At 38.5% G+C, this 16,397-nt stretch overlaps 1 protein-coding gene across 4 annotated transcripts in view; it reads left to right on the top strand.

The window, feature by feature from the left end:
• The window catches only part of IQUB (IQ motif and ubiquitin domain containing), a 73,879-nt gene that overhangs the window by 11,832 nt on the left and 45,650 nt on the right, over positions 1–16,397 (top strand). For 2 of the 4 annotated variants that reach the window (XM_058022551.1, XM_058022550.1), the window contains exons 8-12: positions 1,345–1,515; positions 2,901–3,077; positions 4,403–4,651; positions 5,072–5,257; positions 7,479–8,157. In XM_058022551.1, coding sequence (XP_057878534.1) covers positions 1,345–1,515; positions 2,901–3,077; positions 4,403–4,651; positions 5,072–5,257; positions 7,479–7,640 — 945 coding nt within the window. In that variant the 3' untranslated portion in view covers positions 7,641–8,157. Of the gene's footprint in view, positions 1–1,344; positions 1,516–2,900; positions 3,078–4,402; positions 4,652–5,071; positions 5,258–7,478; positions 8,158–11,976; positions 12,142–16,397 lie in introns of those variants that run through there. The other 2 variants (XM_058022552.1, XM_058022553.1) reach the window with 2 other exon arrangements.

The raw sequence follows: 16,397 nt of genomic DNA, 5'->3' as shown, positions 1-16,397 counted from the left end.
AAAGATTTCACCAAGTAATTAAGAGTTGGTTAGTTGTTTTGGGGTTTTTTTAGCTACTGTCTGATTTTGCTATGGCATTCTTAGTTTTGGCTGTGAAATGTGATCCCTGGTTAACAATATCTCCTTTAATTAGATTTCTACCCCCACTGAAAATGTAATTAAGTGTCATTAATTTGATGTTAAATCCTTTCTGAAATTATTTTTTCTTTCTTTTCCTTACCTAACTATTTACTTAAAAGTGAGGAAACGTTTTGATTGTGGTGATAACTAATCACATCTCTTCTAGCTATCTAATATTCTTGATATTTTTATTACTTATCACCATATCAAGCCAATTTCATCAAAATAATGACTGTGTCAATGCTGGGGTCATGTCCAGAAAGCTACTAGACATGTGAATACTGCATAAAGTGTTCCTGTTGCTAGGTCACACTGAGACTGCAAGGTGAAGTTCGTGAGTGTTAGTGAGTACTTAAGTTCCAAATATAGTGAAAGAGAATAATTGAAACATAGAAAGAGTTTTTGAGTACCTCTCCCCATTAAGAAAAGGAAATTGAGTTAAGTAATGATGGGAGAGGCTTTTGAAAACTCTTTTCTATTGGAATTGGACACCTGTCTCTTTATGTAACAGTTATTTGTAACCAAAACCCATCTTCTGGAAATAAGAAAATGAAGAAATGGTTGTACTTTTCAGACCTTGTGGGGCAGGTGACATCATGGAACTTCTTACTGTCTATAAAAGTTAAAGATGTGCAAAGAGATAATTGAAGCATAAGGCATATGGCATGTGGTGAAGTTAGCAAACAGGAAGCTAGGTGAAGTGTCTGGTAATCTGTAAATACATACCTTGCCCCAGCTCTAACAAACTCTATTCCCTCTATCCTTCTCTGCAACTAGTATAAATAGAACAGTTCCCTGGAGATATTTTTTACTGCAGTAGACTTTAAGGTCTTAAATTTTCAATCTTTACACAGTCAACAGACCCATTGATTTTTACTGATAGTTTGATGGGATTTATGACTGCAAAGTGATATACAGAACAAATGTATTCTAACGCTACTGTCAGTAAATTCACTTTAAAAAAGTAGAGCATATCCATTTAGGAGAATATTATTTGCTTTTAATATCCTGTAAGTTGAAATTGTCATGACCTGCTGCTTTAAATAAAGTGTGCAATTGAATGCTTGCTTTGGTGGAAGAGGTGCTGTATCAATATCAGCAATAGAATTAGCCTTTTGCATTAGTCAAGCATTAATGTTAACTCCCTCTTTGCTCTGATAAAACTTGATGTTCAGCTGGTGGTCAGATTTTAATAGCTCAGAGTTCTACAAATTGTTTCTGAAGTGTGCACAGCCTAGGAGGTGGAAAGCATTTGATGGAAAAATCACTGAAATGGATACACCGAACTCGCTCCGTGGCAAAGAACTACTTGAAATCTACCGCAGCATTAACACAAAGGACATCCCAAAAGATGAGAGGATATCTGTGCTGTTAACACTCAAATGGACAGTGAAGGTAAGGTTTAGTTTTCTATTTATGTTTAGCTTGAAGCTTTTTATTCTAAAGGTGCTGTCACTTAATTGACTCATTAGCAGGGCTGCTGCTGGCAGGCAAGTGCCATGATGGTGAGCTAGAGACCCTCATGTACTACCTGGTGTGTGAGTGTAATTTAAATTCCAGATACACTCTAAATTCATATTTCACTTTATCATGTGCATATTTGTCTTCAGGTTGTATTAGAATTTTATCCCCAGGGTTTTAGATGTCTTTGTATATTAATACATAATACAATTTTAGTACAAAGTTTTGTTTCCTCTTTAATATCAACCTTATGAGAGCCATGGCAGGGATATATGTAGCAACTACCATTAATTTTTTCTCAGTTCTTTGAAATATCTGTGTAGAACCTTATCTATCTATTGGTTTGGATTACCAATTTTATGGGTAGCAAATACTGATTTTTTTTCTTCTTCTCTTTGCCCCCCACTCCCTGCTGCCACTGTTGCTGCTAGTGTTCCCAATGAATTAGAAGCTGGTTGCATTTTTTTTTAGTCTTTCATATATGTTTTATTTATTTACTCATGTACAAAAAGAATGAGTTTCAAGGTCCTTTCAGGATGATACTGTTGACATCAGCCTAGAATAGAATGCTGCTTCCTGGTCTTATTAAAACAAACAAGCATCTTGCTGTTTGTTTCGGTAGTGTCAGTATTTGATTTAAAGTCACTATGGCATTGAGAACACTTCTGGTTTATGAACTCTTGCCCATCGTAACACAAGTCAATATTGCTGTGGTGAACAAGTGAATTTCTGTAAATTAGCACTCTCTTTTACCTGAGAAATCATTCACCTCTTACGTCTCTCTCTCTGGAGAATCTCCTGCCAAGCATTGAAAATATTGAAGTGACTAATTTCCAGGCAAAGTCCCCCATGCCTCTTGTGTGGTGGATTTTTTTGGGTTTTCTAGTGGCATTTTTTTTAAACTCATCTCTATTACACCTCCAATCTCATAGCCAAAGGAAGCTTCTTAGGGAAATATTTCTTGGGACTTTTGAAGACGTAAAATTTTGCACTTTTTGAGTAGCTCTGCTAAGCATCTTTTAGTGCTTCCAGGCTTACAGTTCCTCACAGCTTTGGTTTACATATACAGGCCCTTTAAAACAGAATCTGTAAGCATTCTCACTTTTGTAGTTCTACAGTTCTTTCCCTGGAGATTTTTTTTTCCCTGAGAGACTAACGAATTCTTCTGTGAACATGTTCTTATATGAACATACAGAGGTATGCATAGTAATGTCCATAGATTCCATAGCTTGCTTTCATGTCTTGTTGAATGATTTTGTTTGTTTGCTTCTTTACTGTGCAGTTGATTTTCCTTTTTCTCTCTTTTTTTTTTTTTCCAGGAACATGAATGTAAATTAACCGAGGAATTAGTGGCATTAATTGACAGGGAAATTGATCTTTTATCAAGAGAGGTGAAAGAATGCAACTTGGAAGGACTGAGGAAAAGAATTTGTACATTATTTCTCCAGTATATCAAAACTCCAGAGTTTAACCCTCAAGTTGCTGGGTTAATTAAGGTATTATTCTTATTTTGCAGCCTGACATAGTGGCCACTGAAGTAAAGAGAAGGGGGATGGAAAATATTGAAAGGTTTTTTATTTTACATTTTGCTGTAGAATTTGTGGAGGAGTTCCTCAGGAAGTAAATTGTAGCAAGTACATAGGTTTCACACAAATAAATTTATATTGTCCTATTAGGAAGCATGGGGCATAGACGTGGGTCATAAGCACCTGACAAGTGGCTGGCAGCACTGAGAGAGCCCAGGAACTCTTGTGTCTGAAATAAAAAATCTGAAAGCTATAAATGGTAGATCTCATGGGATAGTATCAGTAAAATGTAATAGCAAAGCAGTACCAATATACTGAGAGAGGAAGTTGTGTTTTTTCTACTGGTCAAGAGGCAGCATGCTGGGCATCCAGAAAGGAACAGCATAGCCCATGTCAATGTCCAGTGAGTTTGCACCTAAGCAAAAACTGTTCCCGTGTGTGTGTTTTTCTTTTCTGACTACATATTGCAAATAAAAATATGATTCACTATCATATGTTGCTTTTCTAAGTAGCAATGTCTGTTTTGCATCTATCAGAAGAGCATTCCTCATACAGTGGTCAATGTTATCTCAGGAGTAGAGAATCTGTCAGATGTAGATGCAGATGTCAGATTTAGAACCAACTAACAGTTAATGTTACACTGGGTTTTATTAGCAGACACTGAAGATTATCAGACTACTCAAACTACCCAGTTACAGACTCAGGCTGTCTGCACAGACCACATTACATTCTTTTCAGAACCCATGAAGGAATGTGGGGACAAGGAGGTCACTATCAAGTTTAGTCTATTTTCTTCCGCTGTGTTGTTTCTGGACATGCAGATCTGATGATTTTGTATTCTTATGCCAAAATGTTAATATGCCTATTATCTGAGGGTTTTATCTTTGCCAAAAAGGGCAGATTCTACATGAAAAATAAAATGTGGAGAATTTAGTTTCTGTTTTCTCTGTGTTGCCATCTTTCCAGAATAACTGACAATCTGCATACATAAAAGCACCAGGAAGAGCACTGGAACATAAATTTTAGGATCTTCATATAGCTTAAAAATGAATTGACTGATTTATATAACTGGTTTTAGCAAATGCAGTAAGAAAATACAGTTACTCTTGGTATCCTATCCAAGAACAATCACAACACTTTATTGAGTATTTTTAAATAAATACTTCTAGCTTTTACATATTAAAATACTTGCATGAAGATATGGAAGACTTATCCTGATAGTGTTTGAGTAACATACAAGTAATACAAAGATACCCTGTTGTAATTTAACTTTTTTGGTTTTTTTAAATTTCTAGGTTCCACAAGATCCCTTAACGCTTTATAAAAATGTTTACTTCTGTCATAGCTGTGAAAAGTACTTACCACCTTCTGAGTTTCCCATTCCTGCAAGTTCCTACACCATTGGCAGATGTCGCTCCTGTTACCAGCTCGATAATGAGGCTCGGAAACGAGAATCTTATTTCAAGTACAGACTTATACTGGAAGATCTCAGGAAGTCTGAAGTTGATTATCAGGATGATAGTAAAATTGTTTTCCTAGTTCAGGTACTGTTGGAAAGAGCACTGCAACTCATAGTAAGCAGTGGCTTTGACTATATGTCCTCTATTTTCTGTATGTTGTGGACAGATTGAGAAGTGGGCTAAAAGCTACAGCTTCTTCCTCTGGTATGTGATGTTCCACACCAAGAAGAAGCAGCTCTTAAGCTCTTAAGCATAGGTGTGCTTTAAAAGGTGGTTTGCAAGCTATATACTAAAACAAGTCTAGCTGACAGGTCGAAGAATCAGATGTTCCAACAACTATGCAAAAAGTATTTATGTATATGAAGATGCTCTTTAACCAAGTGATCATATGAAATGCGCATAGAATTTTTTTTAACCCAAAGCTTTATTTGGATTTTTATATGGGTGTAAGACTTGTAGAATGAAACATGCTTCCTTCCTTTTTAACCCTGTTTTCAATTTCAGCTTGCAGATATGCAGTACCTGATGGAGAAGATATGGAACTGCCAGTCAGCTCTCAGTGCCTGCAGTGACCTGTATGAGCTGGTTATGGTCAGGTGGGATAAGCAACGTGAGTGGTCTCCATGGAACACTATTCTCCTCACTAAAGAAGAGGCAGATGCACATCTTAAACTGTGTAACCTTCAGAAGGTAAATTTCAATGGGCTTTATTTTCTACTGTATTTATGTTATTTTTTAGTAGAATCCTGCCACTAATTATGTTGGGCCAAATTTAGTTATTATACTTGTCCATCTTTAAATTAGCTCATTGTGACTATTTAAATGATTGCATCTGTGCTATTAAACAGAATGGACAGCAATCCAGAAGGCATCTGGCATGTACAGCTCATTCCACGTACCTGAACTCTGTCTTGCCCCAGTTCTCCCCCCTGAAATGCAAGAAGCTGAGTGGCCTCACCCATGCTGCTTGCTGAGAACAGTGCCATGCATGCTCTCTTCCTTCAGATCAGATCAGACAAGAGCCAGGCTGGATGAAAAGCATACTAAAGACTAAGCACAAATACTGTGACCATCGTGGGCCTGTGCTCTTGCACATGCTCTGGCCCCATTAGTTTCTGGTCTTCTAAATTTTTCATCAAAAAGAAGAATGGCTCCTTGTCTATAACTTGGCCATTTGTCATCATAAAATGTGACGCTACTTTCTTACATGAATATCAGCTAGGTATCCCTTACAATGTAACCTTATAGTGTGCATTTAAGCAATAGTAACCTAATTTCTCTTCTGAATTAAAATCACTTAGAACTGCATTAAACTCATAATCAAAACTGGATTTTTACACAAATCTTCCCAAATTCCATATCTAAACATGGTAGTCTATGAAATACTTCTCCACTGAACATAATATATTAAGAGTATTTAGTTTTGTAAGGCACAGGAGAATCCTGTGAGTTGTGTTTGTCCAGCACTTAATAATGGCTTATTAAGCCTTTCAGTTCCAGGTTATTGATTTATGTAAGTAGTGATCTGCAGTCATTGTTGCCTAGTGTTCTTTTGTTTTGGGTGTTCTTAAGTCAATTTTTAACACAATATGTGTGCATCAGAAATGCAGCTTTAGCTGTTATGTATTGCTCTTCTTTCTGGAAGTCTTAAGAGCAAATTAATTGCTCTCTTTAAAGTTTGATTTACAGATGAAATATATCAGGGAATTCTAAAGGCAAAAGGAATTCTGCAATCCATTGTATTTTGTGTGTGAGTGCCCAGTGTGTGTCTTCAAGCAGACACGTTTATGTGAGTTTTAGCTTTAGAAGGTAGAATCGGTTTCAAGCTGGGAATCCCTTTCTTGGCTCCTCTCACTCACTGTGAGTCAAGAAGGCTATTCAGACAATCTGAATCTAGTGATGCTCCTCAGCACCCATAAATTTGTTACCAGCATCATGGCAGGCAAAGATCCTGATTGAGCACTTCTCTGGTTTGATGCCCTGAGTCTCGATGTCATAGTCAAAGAAATGCCATTGACTTGATCAGGTCCAGGGCTTCAGTGGATGGAGGAGTTAGGTCAGAACAGCTAAGCTACACAAGCCTACATAAAATGAGGTATTTTCATTAGCTCTTGCAACAAATATGGATGTAAATCAGTTGTAGTGAGGACTCAACTTTCTTCTTCAAAAAAATAAAATGAAGAGTGTGAAATAAGGAAAATGAGGCAAAGATAGAATGTTTTAAGTTGAATCATTGTTTTTCATTCACCAAAACAAAAAGGCCTCTTAAGCCTTTTGTTCAATAGCAGTTATTCATAGTGATTTTATTTAATAGCAATTATTCAAAGTGATGACTACAGCAATAGAAAAATGTTTTTTCAATTAAACATTCTGGTTATTTATTCTATCATCCAAACTACTAATAATAACTAGGAATTTGGGAAAATGTCACCACTGCATGCAAGTGCTGACTGAAATGCTGCAAAATACTTGCTGCCATGATTAGTTGAAAATAACTACTTTGATTCTTATCAAGGAATGCCTCTACAGTCTTCACCTAGCAAATCTTGCTATCTAAGTGTTCCCTTATTTAATTTTCAAATGTAAGTACAAATGTTCTCACCTGAAATAAATAAATAAATAAATAAATTTTATCTTGAATGGATAAAAAATAGTTACTCTGCTTTTAAAACACGACTAATATTTCACAAGGAGAAATTTTCACTACTGGTCCATAAGATAGTACTATAGAAGTACAAAACATTTTATTATGTATATATACAAATAAATTATCTGCCTTAGTTTATTAAAAGGTTAATATTTATAATGTCTAAAATATGTTGAAATGTTTATAATGTCTAAAATATGAAGCAACACATATATTTCTAGATATCTTAATTGTATTTATGGTATTTGAAAATTTTTTTTTCAGACTTATGAAGCTCCGTTTATTTACAGAATAGAACAAAAGCATATCCGGGCAAAAAGCTACTTTGCTCGGATTCCTGCGATGGCATCATTTTTGCATAGAAGTAACAATCAGTCTAATGCGAATTCCTCCAAAGAAAATAGTTCCTTGAATTTAAAGAAGTGAACTAAATTCCTAGATTTTTAAAAAATATACATTTCATCAATACCCTAACTGTATTAAACAGATCAAAATAAACTTCTAAGGATAAAATAATTTGATCTCAATCAGTTAATTTAACTGCATTTTAAGTTTTGTAACCTCATTTAAAAAAAAATAAAATGTTGTTAAACAGCTTTGTAAATTCTCAGTTTTTAAAGCAATGATTATTTTTCTATGTATTTTTGCATTGCTTGGAACATTCTGCCTGTAGTGTAATATTCCTGTTGGGCAAATTCTCTTAATTCTTTGTGACCCTTTAATTAGAAAATTATTGCTATAGCACTGTATTAAATTTATTTTTCTTGTCTTAAGCACATAAGGCAGAAACCCCCTCAAGCCCTGGATTCTTATAGAACAAATATTTGTGCAAAAGAACAACTTTACATTTTGTCGCTCATATAGATGGTCATAGAAGAACTGCCAGCATGCAATTGTATCCAAGTTGTTGAAATTATTGTAATTATTATAATTTGAGTATTAATAATTTAAATATCATAATTTGAAATACACATTTCAGACTGTTTGAAATGTGTTTAGTTTTGAGGAGTTTGTATTTTTTGAAGAAGTAAATTCTCCCCATAATTAAAAAAGTTTATGTTTGATCATAGTTACAGAGAAAAATATATGGTGTAAATTCAAAAATCCAACAGAAAGTTGCAAGGCTCTTCTTGAAACCTTTATTATAAAATGTGGATTTGACCCAGCCTTTTGTTCTAACAGATTAAACTACCTAGGAAAAAGCAGTTGCATTTACTGGAATAAGCACATATTTGGCAGCAAACAGCTGAAAACTGAATTGATTCCCTCAACAGAACATGAACTGTAGAACCAGCATCTGGCTGACAAGTGCATTTTAACATCATTGGAACCTTTCCACTGATTTTACCATTACATTCAGAATTGTAGTTTGTTTAAGTTCTGCATTGTAGTTCAGTACTGAACTAATTGTAGAATTGCAGCACATGAGCATTCCAGCTGGCTTGTGTGCTTTCTGACATCTGAGCCTTAAGATAAGAACGGCTGCTAAGTCTGAATTTCCCCCAGAGTGATAAAAGGAGTTTTGAAGTAAATTATGGGTTGAATGGCAATGAGTCACATAGATAGGAATCTGCCTCTCTATAAATTTTTTCCTTCCTTCTTAAGCATATTTTTAAAAAGGTGATTTACAACTCCAGAAGGATGATTTAAAAAAAAAAGGTAAGGAAATAGTTCAAACAAATGTGAAAAGCTAGTAGTCCATTTATTTCAAGGCAATGTGGTGTTGGAGGTTTCTGGAATCCCAGAATCATTTAGGTTGCGAGGACCTTTAAGATCGAGTCCAACCATTAACCTGACACTGCCAACTCCACCCTTAAACTGTGTCTCTAAGTGAAGAATCTTTTCCTATTATCCAACATAAATATCTTCTGGTGCAACTTGAGGCCATCTTCCGTGGTCTCTCTTGACTGTTGACTAACTTCACTGCCCTTCTCTGGACATGCTCCAGCACATCATTCTCTTTCATCATCCTGAGGCAACAGATCCGCTCCTCCGTGTCATTGGTAAAGACATTAATCAGGACTGGCCCCAGTAGTGAGCCCTGGGGAGCACCACTGGTGACTGACTATGTGCCAGATCGATGTGAACTCCATTCACCACCACCATTAGCTCTTTCCTGGCAGTGCCATTTAGTCACACTGTGGAAACTTTTGTGTAAATAGTTAAAAATTTGTGCTGGAAGTACAGTTAGTTGGATGCTTGACTAATATTTGGAACGTGCTTTTCCACAAAAAAAGCATCTTCTAACTATCATCCTTCAAATCAGTGTCCAAAAACCCACTATTTTTAGGAGTGAAGAAAAGAGGAGAAAATATATGCAGATATATTTGTGAGCTAAATTTACTTAGTGAAGCAAATCGAAATCCCACTCAATAGACTCTTCTCGTTCCTTTTTTTCAAAGCTTTTTTCACTTCAGTTGTTCCCAAACTGTGGTTCATGCAGAAATATTAAAAAGGAAATGTCGGTTTGTTTTCAGTTAAAAGTTTGTTCATAAGTGATATGGTAATCTGAGAGAAAACACTCTGGTTATGCTTCAAGAAGATTTAAGACTGTTTCTGTAAGGCAGAATAGAGAGTATACCCCCCAGCTGTGCATCTCAGTGGTGTGTGTGGGAAGCACGGAGCAGTGAAGAGAGGGCAAAGCTCAGGATGTGACGGAACCCGGGCGGAGTCCTGTGGTTTGTGTTGCCACAGCCATGAGGAGGAACGGGAAGTGAGGGTAGAAACCATGTGGCTGTGTTCCACTTGTTGCCCAGAAATGTTTTGTACAAACCAAGTACACCTCCTACCAGCAAATATTCCATACAGTGCAGAGAGTGGAAGGTTTGACCACAGTCCCACCATCAGTGCTTTGCACAATAGTGGTTAATAAGGTATAAAATTACCTCAAATTTTGTACCTCAGTGGGGGATGAGAATTTGACACAAAATTTTAAGGAACAGATTGACAGGTTTGTCTTTCTCACCCTCCACAAAAATGAGGCCTTTTGGTTAGTCTTGGGTCGTCAGTTATGCTGAGTGTTGACACAGGAAATTAAACTTGTGCAATATATTCTGCAGCAGCTGCTTTTGTCACCAGCAATCCCAAAGAAGCTACATTCAATAAACCATGGATTTGTGAACCCAGCTGGCTCTTCTGAATGTGATCAGACCTGCAGACTATTTGTGCATCTGGTGTAGGGCTTAGGGTGATGTTTTTGTAACAGTGTGTGAATTGGTTAGTGTGTCAAATATTGTTCTTCTGCAAAATTGAGTTTTGTTGGAAATTCTGCAATTCCTTTATTCTGTCTAGGTGCTTCTGTTTCTACCTCTGTCTTTGAGGTCTGGTTTACTGTCTTACCTATACAGACCCTTAAACAGACAAACACACATACTGGCTTGTTAAAGGGAATTCTAATATATCTCTGAGGTTAAGAGGAAAAAGTACAGTAAAAATCTGTGTTATGTAAAGATAAAATGGAGAAGAAAAGGAACATGGCAATGTTTTATTGCTACCCTTAAAATTATTTTTTTTCTGAGAAATCAGATTTCAGATTGAGCTGATGAACAAATTGCCTTATATTAGACAGTCACACTCTAACAATATACTGTGATTCAAGACAAGTAGATTTAACTGATCTGACTGCATGTGCTCAGATTTAGTCATGCATGTCTTCTGACCTCTGTTTCTGTCATCTTGTACAGTTTTCATTGTGCTTCCTTATTTTCCCCTTAACTCATTTTAACATAGCTCATAACTTCTTTTGTGTATGATCTCTAACATCCTGTTCTGATGGTGAGGAGGCATTTTTGCCCAGAGCCAAACATGTGCCCGAGCTGCTGCCGCTTAATGTAGTCACAAGGTGTAGAAACTGCTCAGTGTTTGGCAGCCACAAAAAAGCGTCCCAGAGCAATTTGCTTCCAGGCATGAAGGAATTCTCTAAGACTATTTTGTTCTCACATGAGTCATGTGAAATACTGAAGTCCTGTCACATTCTGGAGGGATTATAATTTGCCCCAATTTAAAATATTTTTGATTTCTGGGGCAGCATTGCTCCGTGCAAAAGATAGCTTAACAATTCTGCGTTTCAGTGGCTCTGAACATGCCATTTTCTCTCTCTTCCTTCTTGCTGGAATCTGCAGTTTGTTGCAGATTTCAAACCTGTCAACACCCAAATGTGTGACGCCAGATCTCAATACATGTGAAAAAACTAAGCTGAGGGACATGATAATATGTAGCAGGGGAAGAAGATAGAAGTTCTGCAGAACACATTTTTTGTGCAGTACAGAAAACTTTTCTGTAAACTCCATTTTGAAGTTACATAAGTGTTATCAGCCTGCATAGGACAGCAGTTTGAACTCCATGACTTTCCCTTGCACTTGAAGGTTAGAGGAAACTGACAGGGCGTTTTACGAGCTGTTTGAACCACAAACCTGAAAGCATTAAAAGCAGGAGTGCCTCCCGAGTTGAGGCGGAGGAAGTTGGCGTTCTGGACGCCCCTGGTGTCAGGAGCGGTGTCGGCGGCGGCAGGGCCGGGCGGGAAGTGCGGCAGTGCGCACGGCCGGGCTGTCCGTGTGCCGGGCCGGGCTGTCCGTGTGCCGGGCCGGGCTGTCCGTGTGCCGGGCTGTCCGTGTGCCGGGCCGGGCTGTCCGTGTGCCGGGCCGGGCTGTCCGTGTGCCGGGCCGGGCTGTCCGTGTGCCGGGCTGTCCGTGTGCCGGGCCGGGCTGTCCGTGTGCCGGGCCGGGCTGTCCGTGTGCCGGGCTGTCCGTGTGCCGGGCCGGGCTGTCCGTGGGCCGGGCTGTCCGTGTGCCGGGCGCTCCCGGGGCAGTCCCGCAGCCATGGCTCCGTGCCCCGCCGCCCCAGCCCCGCTCCTCGCCTCCCTCGCCCTGCTGCTCCACGCGGCCCTGGCCGTGCCCCATGTGCCGATGCTGCTCTGGTCAACGCGGAGGTAAGAGATCGGATACAAGTGTATCCCTGCTTGTGCTGCTGCTCTGTGTGTGTCTGCGCAGAGTGTGGTGTGCCGCCGAATATGGTAAATCAGCTCCGGGCAGTAAATTCACCAATAAGTAAATTTGCACCTCGGCCATCAAACAAGTCAACAGGTGATTTTACCCGTTTTTATTTATAATTTTAGTGTTCTAAGCTGAGCAAGAAGTAAATAAATTCTGTGAACTAATCTGAAGTAGATGTGCTTTACTCACCCTAAAGCATCTTTGAACTCCACTGTTAAGAGATGTTGAGGCTTAAATCCACAACTTAAGGCAGTGGCACAAAAAGGGGCTGTGTAGTTTTTTAAAACTCTGTTGTAGTTTTTTAAGCCTTAGATTTCCTAACTTCTGAACCCTGACTTTTCACTTTAATGTTCATTTAAATACAGGTTCTTAAGTACATTACTGCGTGTATATGCATCGGATGTTAGAAAAAACTGCAGTCTTGACAGATCCAGAGACACATGACATTCAGGGGTTTGCATCTACTTATAAAATAGGACTCTGAAGCTGTTTTGAAAGAACCAGGAATAGACCTCTTTCTTTCCAACCAGGAATTTTGTTCATGATCACTTTAAGGATTTGTGCTATTACTTGGGATTTCCAGAAATATGGCAGGTTGGGCAATGCAGTAGTTTCAGGTGGATAGTGAATATGTAAAGTTGTCAGAAAAATTCATTACCACTTATTAACCACCTTTGCCATATCTTTACTCATCTTTTATGGATTTCCAAAACCTGAAACTCTGCATATGGAAATCTGCATCTTTTGAAAAAGTTTGATTTTATAGCTTTCACCTTTTTTTCTCCCCCTAAAAGAAAAAAAAAAAGTTTCAACATCAAGGCAATTTAATATTCAAAATACTTAGTGATTCACCACTAAGACAGGATTCATGAGTGTATTACCCCTGTGTAATACCCCTGTATTTAAAAGCAAAGTAAATGTTGGAAAGCACTGTTCTTAGGCTAAAAGCGATTCTAAGCATTTAAGAAAAGATCAGCGCTTCCTTTGTCCTACTTCCTGGTTTATATAAAAAACATACCTGCTGTATATATAAACAAGGTCTTATCACTTAATCCCATGTGGTCATAAAAGCAAACTTTCCATCAAGATGCAATTAGCACCCTGTTCTACTGCAGATTTTTCTGGTTTATACAAATCCAGAGCAGAAAATCAGGATACTGGACTGGGTAAACAGTTTCATGTCTCCAGGAATACAACCTTTTGTGGAAGAAATGTTCCTCCAACCATGATATTTGCATTTTGAAAGGCAAAGTTCTTGTGGGGCCAAATTTAGTTCTGGTGAAGGTCTATGAAGCAACTAAAAAGACGTTTTTTGTTATTTTATAAAACAAAGTAACACTAACAACAACTTCCTGCTGCTAACCCCTAAGTCTGTGCCTTACATTTGGTACTTCCCAGTGATGCGAGGTTTGCAGTGTGTCATCCACAGACCTACGAAATCTGTAAATTTCTATTAAGAGTCTTAGGAAAGTTAACTAGAGAATTGCAGTAATTATGGATATCTGTGGATATCTATTCACTCTGTAGGAACATGTCCCACCAGTATTAAAGTTCAGCAGTTCATTAATCAACAGAAGTTGTGATTCACTGATCTATTCTATCACCCTTTCCCAGGTTATCTCTTAGGATTTCATATTGAATAATTGAAGGATACTACATTTTGTTCTAATTTAGAATTAGCCAGTGTTTGCCAAGCCATGTCTCAGGACAGCTGAATTAGAGAATGTGACAGTCTCTTTTATGCATTATTACTATACTGTATTCATGCTATTTAAAGATGCCAGACAGAGGTGAAACCCACAGCTGACAAACACATGCAGTGCACAAAGAAACGGGAAGTATGATACCAGTTCTCACAGAGACATTAGTAAATCAAATCCCTCTTCCCTCTAGAAAATAAAATGCAAATCCATACTTGGAGAAAAGTGTTTTTTTTTAAAAGCAACATTCTATCTCAATTCAAATATGGACTAACTCAGTACGTCACACTGTCCTGTTTTTCACAAAAGAATATATCACCGGATATTCTTCAAATAACTGGTGTGGAAAATTTGACCTTTATTTCAAAATAAGGCTTTAAACTAATATTCCCTGATTAGGTTTTTGAAGGAGGGAAGGTTGAAAGGCTCTTCTTGCATATGATACACAGAAAAAAATTGATTTAGCCATTTTGAACTAATGTTCAGAAGAATTTCTTTCCCTCCACAGATAAAGAGAAGGAGTTTGAACAAATAAATTAATTAAAATTAGCTTTTGTAATTGCCCCCTCATGTGTTTGTTTTAGGAATGATTTTTGCCTACAGTCTTTTAAAATATATTACTTCCTTCTTTATGCTATGCTTATATAAGGAAGATAATCTTTTTCTGACAAACCCAGGTTATAAATGACTTTGAGAATGTCTTAATGCAAATTAGTACATTTGCACTGTTTCCTAAACTACAGGGACTTTACTGATAAATCTACTGAAAGAAGGTGTAACATAGAAAAGAAAATTTTTCTAGCTATAATTTTATTGGATGCCTATGGAGACACTGTGTGCCAGCATGAAAGCTATTTTACTTCTCCTGAGCAGGGGAAAACATGATTTCTTACATGGTAATCACAAGGTGGCTGCTAGAGACAACTGACAAGAATAACTTGTAGGAAAGAGTTCTGAAGCCAGCTACAAAGCAAAAATGTAATCATGAGTTAGAGTGCTAGAAGCCTTGTTGTCTTCCCATCTGCCCTTCTGGTGGGTCCAGATACAGGAAATCTTGAAATCTTTGCTTCCATCAACCCAACTGCTCAAATTCCAGAAAGAATACTGTTCAGAAAAGAGCATAATGTTGTCATGTCAGAGCAGTGAGGTATAAGAAAGGAGCAAAATACCAAGCTAAGCTTGCTTTCCTCACTTTCTTTGGGGCACTGTTTGACTGATGGAGGAAAGAGAGAGCAGTTGAGTTTTAAGTTTCCTCAATCTTAAAGCTTCCTTAGGGTTCCTTTAAGCTGTGTGCTCCTGCACACATCCATTAGCAGAGATGCTTGTCATTTGGAGCCCTGCTGGTGCCATGGCAGGGAGCCCACTTGGCTCGTGGGTCGCTGTAGGAGGCTGTGTGTCTCTGGGCACCAGAGCTTGTGTGAGCAGTCAGTAAGAGCAATCAATGTGTGTTGGCCTGCTGCCAGTTCCACCATTCATCCATCACTGTGGTGAGCAGTTCAGTGGGATGAGCTGCTTGGCTGTGTTCAGGGAAGCTCATCCTGGCTGTATCCAGGAGCCCCTGGCACTCACAGATCTCCCTTTCACCCTGCAGCTCCCAGTAAAGCACCAGTAAAATGTCCTGACCAGGCAAGGAGGCTGGTGGTGGCTGTGGCACAAGTCTTGTGAGGAGTGGCTGAGGGACCTGGGGGTGTTCAGCCTGGAGAAAAGAGGGGTGGCTGAGGGGAGACCTTATCACTCTCTATAACTCTCCAAAGGAGGCTGTAGCCAGGTGGGGGTTGGTCTCTTCTCCCACCTAGAAAGAGATTGGATAAAAGGAAGCCTCAAGTAGCACCAGGGGAAGTTTGGGTTGGACATTAGGAAAAATTTCTTCACTGCAAGTGTGGTCAGGCATTGGAACAGGGAAGTGGTTGAGTCAGCTGGAAATGTTCTAAAAACAGGTGGATGTGGATGTTGCACTTAGGCACATGGTTTAGTGGTGGACATGGCAGTGCTGGATTGACAGTTGGACTTGATTTTAGAGGTCCTTTCCAGCCTCAGTGTTCCTGTGGTTCTATTTCCTCTCTGAACCAGGCTGAGAATGTTGTGGCACCAAGCAGACAGCAACAGCTCCCTCAGTGAGGGATGTAGCCTTCCCTACTGCCATGCATGGTGCTCAGCAGACTGTTAAAAAGCAGCAAAATAGATGCATGGATAGTGTTGTGAATACAAGTATTAGGCAAATGCTGCATTTTAATAGAATTATTAATCAACGGATGTGGAATTTTTTTTGATGATGAAGTTACTAAAGTTGACTGCGTGAAAGTTAAAAAGTGTCACAAAAGATGTTTTCAAGGTTAGATAGCTAACAAGTACTGCTTCAAGGAACAGGGAACTTCTTAGAAGCAAGTATGTTTTAAAAGAGGATCATTAAACTTCTGAGGTTTTGAGTTCACAGCAAAAGCCTTTATCATTGTGCTGCTGCAGATAATTTCGTTTTGTTTGATGTGCTTTTG

This window comes from Melospiza georgiana, chromosome 4, assembly GCF_028018845.1.
Source record: "Melospiza georgiana isolate bMelGeo1 chromosome 4, bMelGeo1.pri, whole genome shotgun sequence".
Taxonomy (NCBI): Eukaryota; Metazoa; Chordata; class Aves; order Passeriformes; family Passerellidae; genus Melospiza; species Melospiza georgiana.
Note: the sequence above shows the minus strand (reverse complement) of the source record. Positions and strands in the feature narration are given on the sequence as shown.